The sequence below is a fragment of the Mytilus galloprovincialis genome, chromosome 7, assembly GCF_965363235.1.
Source record: "Mytilus galloprovincialis chromosome 7, xbMytGall1.hap1.1, whole genome shotgun sequence".
NCBI classification, from domain to species: domain Eukaryota; kingdom Metazoa; phylum Mollusca; class Bivalvia; order Mytilida; family Mytilidae; genus Mytilus; species Mytilus galloprovincialis.
Window position 1 is genome coordinate 52785741 of NC_134844.1, and position 12024 is coordinate 52797764.

Sequence of the window (12024 nt, forward strand, 5' to 3'; positions counted from 1 at the left end):
TATGACTGGATAATTTAAATCGGGGTGATCTCGAGTTCCCCAGAAAGAATCTGCTCAACGTGTGGCACCCGTCGTGTTATTCTCGAAATTACAAACCGAGTGATTTGGTTTTATTTGGAAGTTCACATTCAAGAAAAAGATGAAGGTATTAGTGTTATGACAACTGGAACATGTTCGTCGTCACATGTGAAACAGATATTTAAAAAAAAAATATTTTTCAATTAGTGCAAGGTAGATCAGAGAATTCAATTAATTAAAAGTAAAAGATTGATATTCGTATATATGTTCAAATGATCATTAACGCTAAAAAAAAAAAAATCGGAGAATTTTTATTTTATTGTATTGATGCTTTTTCGATAAGTCCGAACCCCCTCCACCGATTTTCCTGTGACTTCAGTGTGAGTTGATTTGAAGTGTCTCATTTGTTAACAAAAAAGTATAAACCTTTTGATTTGTGTCGAGTCTGCGACATCAATGTTACGGCAGTGGGACACAACAACGTCATCGAAAGTGGCGTCATTTCGGGACCTTTTATACAGCTTACTATGTGGTATGGGTTTTGCTCATTGTTGAAAACTATAGTTTTGTTTTGGTTAGATAAAACCGAATTAAACTGTTTTGACACGATAAAATTTATTACCTCCATGAAGTGTTTTTAAACTTGTCAAGAAAAAGCATCTACAGAAAAACATTTTTTTAAATTTGTTTTTGACCGATGAATGTACAGCCGATCAACATTACTCTTTTACACTGAAAGCAGCAATATCAGGCGAAACACAGCGTTCCTTGGACTATTTTAAAAATTTATTATAAAACTGCTTCTATTTGAGAACTTCGGATCAAATAACATTACCAAGTGGATGGGGATATCCCAATTATGTCCGAAATACTGTAAAATATTTAGGATTTTATTTTTTTTATTATTGTCTGCAGTTACCCTTTTTCATACCAAATAACTCTGCAAAAACACTCGAACTTTAATTTGAACTTTAACTATGGCGATATCCATCCAAAGCACATTAAACAAAAATTGGGACTCAAATTCGAAGTCCAACTCGAAACTCAATGCTAACTAGAACTTTAATTCTAAGCATGACTTGAATTCGAATACTGACTCAAAGTTTAACTCAAACAGTAACCCGAACTTTAATTTGTACTCCAATTAGATGGATGGCCACACGCATTCAAGGCATATACAACAAGGAAATCTATCTAAAATAGAACAGTTTCTTTCCGAATTGGTCACGTGGTTTTACCTTCAAGTAATGGGACAACCACATCAAAGAATGACAGGACCACATCAAAGAATGACAGGCCTACATCAAATAATGAAACAAACACACCAAGTAGTGTAAAATCGTCAAATTTTGAAACATCATTACGAAATGTTAAAACCATATAAAGAATAGACAAATCATCATTACGAAATAACAAAACCACATCATGTAATGAAACAACTACATTACGTTAAGTCACATACACATCAAGTAATGTTCAACCCACATTGACTAATGCCACAACCATATTAAATAATGGTGAAACCACATCGAGTAAGACAAAACCATATTGAGTAATGACAAAACTAAATCAAGTCAATACGAAACCATATAGCTTAATATCGAAATATCATTAAGTAATAACTATTCCATATTGGGTTATATTAAAACATCATAATGTAATGTCAAAACCATAATAAGTAAAGACAAAATATTATTAAGTAATGATAAAACAACATAAAGTAATATCAGAGTTCCACATAAGACAGCTGTGGCGTTCCATAGCTAAGGATATGAACCCATTACTAAATTAATAACAGAAAGGATTATCCGTACTAATGTTTACATAAAGTTTTAAAGCAGTTATAAAACGAACAGACAAACATTTTATCATTGCTTTAATTCTACTTCGGTGCCATAGCTGATGGATTATCATTTCCCGATAGCGCTATCAACCTAAACGCTAAATTGTCTTCATAGTGACATGACATAAAAGGCAAAATCCCAAAAATACTGAACTCCGAGGAAAATTCAAAATCAAAAGCTTAAACATAATGATGAATTAAACCTGGTTTCATAGCTAGCTTAACTTATCACTTGTATGACAGTCGAATCAAATTCCATTATATTGACAACGATGCGTGAACAAAACACACAGACACTATAGGTAAAAATGTCAAAATAAGGGTACAGCAGTCAACATAGTGTTATCATCTCAATCACTATAAAACAAACAAATGTAACAAAGAAGCACAGAAAGGTATACTAGTACATTAAATTTGACAACCTCAGTTTTAGTTGGTCACGAGCGAACTTGACTATTGTTATTCAAGAAACACTACGTCTTTTTTACAACTTTGAAATTTTCGAAACACTAAGGAATAAATTACTTAAGCTGTATTTTGCAAAACCTTGAAGAATAAGATATTCTACGCTCCTCACCTTAGAGTTCTATTTTCCTTTTTAGATATATTATGATTCGAGCGTCACTGATGAATCCTTGGTAGATAAAACCAGCGTCTGGCGTACATAATTGTAATCCTGCTGATATCTATGATGAGTTTATTATTCAATTCAACTCGTATTAACTATGAGTAAGGATATATCTATATATAAAAACAAATGCTATGTGGACACATGGGGTTCTTTAAGTCATTCACTTAAAACGTTTCCATTTAATTCGGTGTGTTTGAGGAAATGTAAATGCTGAAATCGAAAAAAAACAAGTACATACAAATCCTTGAATAACTCGAGAGGCTGTATAACAATAATAATCGCAACATCAGTAACCAATACCATCCGAGGCTACCATTGCCTGACGTAGTTGGAATTTTGACTTCGTAATAATTTCTTATCTTGGAAATTTGATATGTTATAATTTTAAGTTATGAGTTAGGAATAAGAAAAATAAATGTAAATCATGTCAGTACAGAAGGACTTACATCTGAACTGATTATTACCATTGAAGACTATTGATTAACCAGGAGTGGCATCAACCCAGTGTTAAGCTGTAGTATTTATGTAACACCAATCCCCTTTTACTTATTGATGTGGAATCGTACCCTAAGTTGTCTTCGTTCAGGGACAACTACAATGTGGGACACGTTTACATACATTGTTCTGGTATTTTAATTTCGGAATAACCCATTCGCCCTTAGTTTTATAAGAAGTTGTCTCCGAACCATTTGGCCTACGTTTTGCATTTAATCCTTTTATAAACAATAAAATATAAAACGAATAAAATATCTGTTAACGATTGGCAAGTCGATTTGTTTCAATGAGTGGATTGATATTTTCAATTCTCATAAACTTTAAAAAAAAATCTTTTACATTGAGCAGTAAAACAGTATATTTATGGAGAGTCAAGTGTCGTTAAACATTCCGTAGTAATAAAATGTAACAAAAAAAGCTAAAGTTTAAACACAATCTTGGTTAAAGAATTTGTTAATGACTAAAACTGATATTATCGGACAAATTAGCCAACCACTATTCAAGCAGTAAGTTCGATAAATGACATATTTGGCCCCGATTATAAAGGTCAATCTAACAAGATGAAAAAATCTTTAAAGTTGACTTTCAGACATGTGAGAAAGTTAAATAAATCTTGTTTGTTCATAGATTTTGGCTGGTGATTTGATTTGTACATCCAAAATATGTCAAGATAAGAGATTTTTGCAAGGAGTCCGTACGGTGACCTATAGTTGTTAATTTCTGTGCCATTTTGGTCTCTTGTAGAGATGTTTATTTTGCAATAATACCACACCTTTTGAAAAAAATTAATTATGTTTTTTTTCTCCTAATATCTTAATAAGGAAATGCCAGTACCAAGTCAGAAATATGACATTTGTTTTCCATTCGTTTGATGTGTTTGGGCTTTACGTTTGCCATTTGATGAAGGATCTTTCGTTTATAATTTTTTGTGTATATAAATGTGCAAAATAAGCAAATTCGGCAAACTAGTGAAGACAATTATCCACCAGAGACAAAATTAATGACAAAGAATGTTACAACTACATACCACTGTAAAAAGTTAAGCAATGAGCAAATCCCAAAACGCATAATCAACGTTAAAATGCACTTAAATGATAAATTTAAAACAATCAAAACAAGAAAATCTAATCTTTCTAAGGCAGAGATGACCTTAGATGAAATTGACTTTTTCATTTTAAGTTCTTTGAAGTCATAAGGGTCTTTAACTGTAACAATGATTATACATTCTAGGTAACCAATATTGCTGATCCTGATCAACATGATTAAAGCAAATTAAGAAAAGTGCTTTCAAACGGATGACATTTCTTTAAAGTGTTGTTTTCATTTTTATTTCACAAGGAAACAGAACTCCGGGATTATGCATAGTAATTGGACAACCTACCTGGTTAGGATTTTCGGCCTCGTGAGTCTTGAGTGGATCACAGTCAGCATAAAAAGCAAACATAACTAAACCAGTAAATGAACACAGTGTTATCAAGATAAACATAAACGGTACATTGAGAAGCAAGGCCCTGAAACATAAATAACAATATAGGTTATAGTTTCAATAACTTGTTGTCTCTTAAGTTACTAGCGTATTTCCTTGACCGTCAGATTTTCATAAGTGTCTTTCCGATTTGAATTTTCATGTTAGTTTACTTTTTCAATACTTTTGGCTGTATCGTAGCGGTAGGGTTTTATTGGTGCAAGACTTCGCAGTGCAATGACAGAAATAATGATGAAAAGATTGAAATGATCAAGAGTTGAGAAAAAAACATTAGGTGAAAACCAATTTGTTTAAACGTATATGAGTTGTTGGAAACACTTAGTTAGTAAATAAATTCCTAAATTACAAGTAGGATGGCAAAACATAAAAAAGAGAAACTATTTGTCACACGACTATTTATAAACACTGAACTAGCAGTTAAGAGATTTCATTAAATCTAAATTTCAATAATTACTAGTAATTTAGACATATTATCCAGACATATCTTCGCTCTTGATTTTTATTGGATATCATTTTATTGTCATGTTTTCCTTAGAGTTTCATCTTTTAAAATGTTTATTGTTCTTGAATTAGATGGAAACAACCTTTGTGTATACTTTTGTTATATAAGAATCTTCTATTTATCAAAATAATTTTATATTACTATAGCGCATACACATTTAAGGTACTCAACACGCATAGGCTGACAATTTAACTCAATTAAGGTAAGGTTTGCATGAAACCTGGATTTTAAAGTAGTAATAGTATACCAATATGATACATCATTTTGTTCAGGGAGAAGTACCCAATCATTCAATGAAAATAAAATCGAACATCGCCCGTCACGTTTTTTTAGTTGAAAAGCTGAAAATTCCGATTTTTGACGATTTTTTAGGAAAATTGTATTTCGATTCTACTGAAATAATAATGTATGCGAGTGACTATAAAAAAATAAATTGAATAAAATATGTGTAAATAATTGTGGTCCATTCATTAATAATAAATTTTAATTAAAAAATCATAAAAAAAGTTCATAAAAACAAGATTTTTTAATTTTTGGGTTAACAAAAACCGGTGCCATGGCAACAAAAAGCCAAAAATATCCCTTCTACGGGTCCACAGTTTTTGTAAAAAACTGTGAACCTAAGGATTTAACTATTTGCATCATAATGAGCTAATAAAATTGGTACGGCTCCGAAGTCGTTTTAAAGGAAATCGGCATTATGTGTCAATCTTGTCATTTCTGTAAAACACAAAAAATAAGTTTTATTCTAAAATAAACTTTTTTGGCAGTAAATTTTTTTACACTAAATTTTAGCTTTATTGGCTACTGTTTCAACTTGTGTAGGTTTTATTTCTTATCAATGGTATAATAAGAAACCGAAAATTTCCATGGTCTTTGTCTAGGAATTATGCAAGTTTTCGATTACAGGCAGTCAAGGTCAGCATGGTCATGGCATGATCAGGGTCAATACTAATTATAATTAATGTTGGTAATAGGATGAACTTCAAACAGCATGACTTGGGAATGTAAAGGTCAAAAGGGTTTGCTTTACATTGGCATTTCTACTGGCCAAACAGTTACGGTAGAGGTCAACAGGGCTTGCTCTGCCTAGTTTTGTTATTTACACTAATGTTTTGAGTTGAATGATATATTATTTTTCTGAATTTTTCCTTTTGTCATAAAAAGTAGTCCCCAAGGATGTCTCGGGTGGCGGTCTCCCAAACTCAGGGACTTGGGGATCAGGGCGGTATTTATTCCCAACCTTTGCAATTGTTGTCATTTATTCAGTTTTATTTGATGACATAATTTTTCATCACTGTCAGTTATATAATGCTTTATGATATTCTGAATAAATGACCTTTTTCACAAATCTTGAGTTAGATATTCTGCAAATGAACTAGCATCCTTGGTTTCTATTTTCATGTCTTTATTTGGACAAGAAGAAAAGTTTAGCTGACAAAAAATAAGTTTTATTCTAATAAAAACATTTTAGGCAGTAAATTTATATACACTAAATTTTAGCTTTATGGGTTACTGTTTCAACTTGTGTAGGTTTTATTTCTTATCAATGGTGTAATAAGAAACCGAAAATTTCCATGGTCTTTGTCTAGGAATTATGTAAGTTTTCGATTACAGGCAGTCAAGATCAGCATGGTCATTGTATGATCAGGGTCAATACTAATTATCATTGGCCACAAATATTTTAATTGACCAATGAGGTTAAAGTGAATGCTAACTTTCAACAAGCGTCAAGTTGCTCTCGCATTATCACAATTGCACCGAATGCTACGAGACGCTATTTTTGTTTTGCCAGAAAAGTAAAGATTTTAAATTTCCCACCCACCTACACCCTCTTATTTTTAGTTTTTAGTATTATTATTCTATCATTTCTATGTTGATTGTATATAATTGTTTGTTTATGTTTTGTAATTTGTTTATTGATGAGTGGCGGTATTTATTCCCCACCTTTGCAATTATTGTCAGTTTTGTTTGCTGACATAATTGTCCATCACTGTCAGTTATATAATGCTTTATGATATTCTGAATAAATGACCTTTTTCACAAATCTTGAGTTAGATATTCTTCAAATGAACTCGCATCCTTGTTTTCCATTTTCATGTCTTTATTTGGACAAGAAGAAAAGTTTAGCTGACAAAAATATTTTTTTTGTTGATCTGCAAAGAAGAAAGTCATTTTTAATATCATCTTTTTACAAAGAATCATTTTTTTTCTTTTAACACTTTGGGATTGACCCATAATCAATGAGAAAAAACAGTTAGGGATGACATCAAGAGATCAATGTAGGATAAAAAAATAGATTGGGTTTGGGGTGGGGGATAACAATTGCTGCAAGTTTTGTTAATTTGACATCGAGTTTACATATATCCATATTGGTCAATCAATTTTTCCCAAATTAAGTAAGAGAGGGATTGGGGAAGGGGGTGGTGGTCAGTGAACAATCTATATGAATTGATCCTTAACTTGTATGCCCACAACTATCAGTCTGAAGGGGAGGTGTTTAATTTTGGTCATACTATTATTAAATGTACAAGACTCTTATTTGAAGGAAACACTTATATTTTTTCAGTGCTTCAATTTGTAGTATTTCTAATCTTAGGAAAGCATTTAATTTGCCATAAAAAGTAATGACAATTGCTTTATTGCCCCATGTTTGGTAAATTGTTTGTATGCAGCAATTGGATGAATAGACATTAGTTTTGACTAGCAAAGTCATTTCTGCAGCTGTGTTTATTCCATTTGTTTTCATTTAGACATCAATTAATGTTATTCAAACATGATCAAACATTTATGACTAAGCATGGGAAAGCCTTGTAGGAGAAAGATAGATTACTGGTATGATTTGTCTAATTGTTACATATGACATTCAGAATTGGGGTCTTTGACCAAACAAACAACATGCTCCTAACATGATGAAAGACGAAACAGACGATGGCCTGTAAATACAAATGACCAGCCGTATATATAAATGTTCATATTTAAAATAAGAAATGTAGTTATGTAGACCTGTAATATGAATATCTTCCACATACTTTCAATAAATCAAAATCAGTTCAATGAAGTTCACTGGAGTAATGGTACTGTAGTTAAGGAGTCCCCACCGTCAATTGGCGATTTGATGTTCGCAAATGCAGTTTGACTGTCGACGCGTAGGGGAGACAGTAAAACGGAAACTTGCGACTGTCAAATCAACATTGATTCTGGCTACTCTTCCACCACAGTAATCTAATTCCGATTCTAATGCATTACAAAAGAAATAATACTTAAAAGCTTAAAATAGATTGGGGATGTGTCCATGGGACACTGATGATGCCGCCTTTAGAATAAACATAAAACATTATAACACATTACGTTTAAAATTAAACTAAAGGTAGAGAACAGTTACGAAAAATTCCCCAAAACGACCTCATAAAAATACTTCGAACGTCATCACTTGTTCATTAAGATCTCTTATATACGGAGAAAGACTAAAACTAACAATTTCTAGGATTTTATAGTGAGTCCAAGCATGTTACAATCCTTGTTTTTAGATAAATTGATTCAAAGTTGATTGATATGCATAGAAGTTTGTTTGATTAAAGGTTATAAAATGTTCGGTGGCAAATACTTCAGGCATGTTCATGACGACACAATATAATAGTTGTGTCTGAAAGACACATTTTAAATGCTTCCATAAAAAAATACTACAAAACATTTCGTCAGTTGTAAATCAAAGTGATTGATAAAATAACATATATTTCGAATGATGTTACATGTAACGTGTGGGTTGTGTGCGTATTTGCGGACAAACCTTGAAAACTGTACATTTTAAAAGACCAAGTTCAACATTCTCTCATTCGTAAAAATTATGCGATAGAAATATCTGAGAATATATATATATATGTGCATCCTCTATCAAAACAAAAAAAAAAAAAAAACCCAAAAAAAAACCACATGGCGCATAATGTAAATTCAAACCATTTTAAACGAAATTGACTAAAAGTGTCACAAAAATGTGCCGTTTTCACTCAATCCTGCGTTTCTATAACTTATATTATTACTTTTTAAAACATATTGGAAACAGTGTGCTTCAGACCTTCAAATTCAATTAAAGAGACAGATTAACAGTCAGTGAAAAAGTCATCGGGGTTCTTGAAGCAGAATAAATAACACTTCTATCTTGTAAAAGGACAAGATAGGGACAAGCCATAAAAACAAAAGATATTGTATGGATTTCTATTGAAATGAGCTTCCCATATATTAGGTTTTTTTTTTTTTAAAGTTTAACGGCGGACGACTCCTCATATATCTAAAACTGTAAAAGTGACGACATCAAAATTCACATTTATTCTGTGTTTTTGTGATGAAAAGCATTGTGCATAAGTTTTATATCACTTGGTTGAGGCAAACTCAAGTTAGAGAACGCGTACAAAAACCAATTTTGTAAAAACGGACCTTCACTATGATACGTAAATTTGGATGAACGTACAAAAAGACAAGGATAAAACTCAATGCACCCTTTACTACGACGGGGGCATACAAATGTACATTTATGAAATAAAATAAAATTCCGTGAAACTTGATGAATGGTTTCTGCACAAAGACGTTATGGCTAAACGTGCACGTTACGTCATATAAATGAAAAGTAACAAACTTAAGGTCATAACGTTACTTGTACGATTCAAATTTTTATACATCAAAACGGCCATTTTGAGGTAGGTGTGTTATTTTATTTTTGATAATATTGTAGTTATCAAATATTGGTTAATCAAAGCAATTCAAAATGGCGGGTCCCTCCTTTTTCATTCATTTCAATTCGAGTTATCTCCCTGTGTACGCAAACCTTACCTTAATATATGTAAGATATGTAGCTCACACCTAATAGCAAGGTCCCAAAAATTACCAGTGCAGAACTATTCAAACATTTTGTTTAATGGCCAGCTGACGTTCCCGGGTGCACATTTGTTACGCCGAGTTGATGTTGTATTTGAGCTGTTTCCTGCTCTTCGGTCGTATTGACGTCAGCTTCACGCATCCATCGTTTTTATAATGTTGTATTAATTTAATGGTTTAAAATAGGATCAGTAGTGAATAAATAAACCTTTTTCTTTTCTCATGACAATAAAACAAATATTAGTAGTGTAATATTTCATATGTTTTCCGTTTTATTCTTGATTTGGATGAATATTATTTTTGTATACTCTTTCGTCATATAAAAGTCATATATTTTTTTTTCAATTTATTAAACAGTTTTATATCACTACAATATATACACGCATTAGGTATTAACAGATCTGTGAATTAAATTAATGTATGGTTTTCAAACGAACATAACAACTTTTAATGTAAATGTAGGTGTTACTCGAGAAAAAGAAAACATATTTTTAGTTCATGCCTGATTATTTTTTTTAAATTGTTAAATCTTTTTTCCAAATGTGTTGTCATTTTTGATAATTTCTATTTTGTCTTTAATTTCTTATTTGCATTCCATTTTTCGTGGCACCAATCGTAATTACTCTTTCTTGTTTGAGAAATCCATGAATGTAACCACTACAAGCCAACAAAAAAATTATATGCTTATAAAATTGATATTAAAACAAATTCCTGAATTTCAGTGAATGCGACACTATCTTATTAAAACCAGATGAGATACTAGTAGTTAAGATTTAAACAGAAGCAGATGTCAAGGGGCAACACAAAACGTACAAGGTCGTGTAACACAGAGGAAAAAAGTAACAAATGACAATTAATAAGATAACAGCCCAAATATCATTGCACCGAAAAGTACTTTGAACAAAATAAATTCACAAAAGATGAGATAAAATTAGTGCACACAAAACAAAAACCAAAAAATAAAAATGTACAGTTCAGCAGAGCATTTTTCTGTTCTTATGATACAAATTGTTTTTAATCAGAGTCGGGGAAATTAATTCTTACAAAAACAAAGCAAAGAAAAAAAAAACTAATAAATAATGGCAGATTCATATTCAATATCACATGGCAGCAACAAGTGATTACAATAACACTAATAATGTACGTAAAGATATAAAATTCATGCAAAGATTGCATAAATGATAATTTAATTCTAGATCAAACAATAATTAAACATTATAATTAAATTAAAACAGTGACACAATCGGACAGTTGATAAAATTCTACTTGCTATATTTTTTTTGTAGAAAAAGTTGCTCTATATCTTTTCTTGACATGTTAATTAACTAGTTCCCGATTTAATATTATAGTAATGACAAGTGCTTCTGTTAAAATACGGTTCTGGTCATGGTTAAAATAGTATGTCTGAATTGGTTTGGTTGTAAAATCAATTATCTAGAGATAATCCTCCGGCAAATTTCGGTTGAACGTAGGGCAATGCATTGCGTAATCGCACACCTGTGAATCAACAGTCACAACTCTAAGGAACTAATTACCAGGAAATTGGACACATATAATATCACTGGGTGATTTAAAAGAAGCAAACTATAGCAAAGAAATGCGGTACAATTCAGATTTTTTTTTATATATATACCAAAGAAAACGTGGTATGATTACCAAAGAGACAACTCTCCACAACAGATTAAATTATACAGAAACAAACACATATAGGTCACCGTACGGCCTTCAACATTGAGCAAAGCCCATATATTACAATAAGCATATTGATCATGACATGCTGATCACTTGACTTCTTGTTCATTTGATTTGCTATATTTTGCATATTTTACTTTATAATATAATCGCGAAAAGATAACATTTACAAAATATAAATTTTACGGCAACAAATGAGCAATTGCATAATTAAGAAAGTCAAAAATATTTGAAATTTAAAAAACTTAATACAAACATTGAAGAGCTGAAAAAAACAAAAAGGACCAATAAAAAGCATTACCCGTACATGAAATCAGAATTACGAATTTCTCAATTCTAACGCGTATATCTCCGAGTAATGAGTAAAGGAGAAGGTGCAATGTAGGTATATCAATCCCTAAAACCAAATGTATTAAAATCGTCTCTAATTTGGAAAATCAAAGACGAAGACGATATTGTATGTACTGTTATACATTATCATGATT

At 31.4% G+C, this 12024-nt stretch overlaps 1 protein-coding gene across 1 annotated transcript in view; it reads right to left on the reverse strand.

Moving 5' to 3' along the window:
• The window catches only part of LOC143083260 (sodium-coupled monocarboxylate transporter 1-like), a 59272-nt gene that overhangs the window by 23095 nt on the left and 24153 nt on the right, over positions 1–12024 (reverse strand). The window contains exon 8 of the mRNA XM_076259527.1: positions 4369–4498. Coding sequence (XP_076115642.1) covers positions 4369–4498 — 130 coding nt within the window. The remainder of the gene's footprint in view (positions 1–4368; positions 4499–12024) is intronic.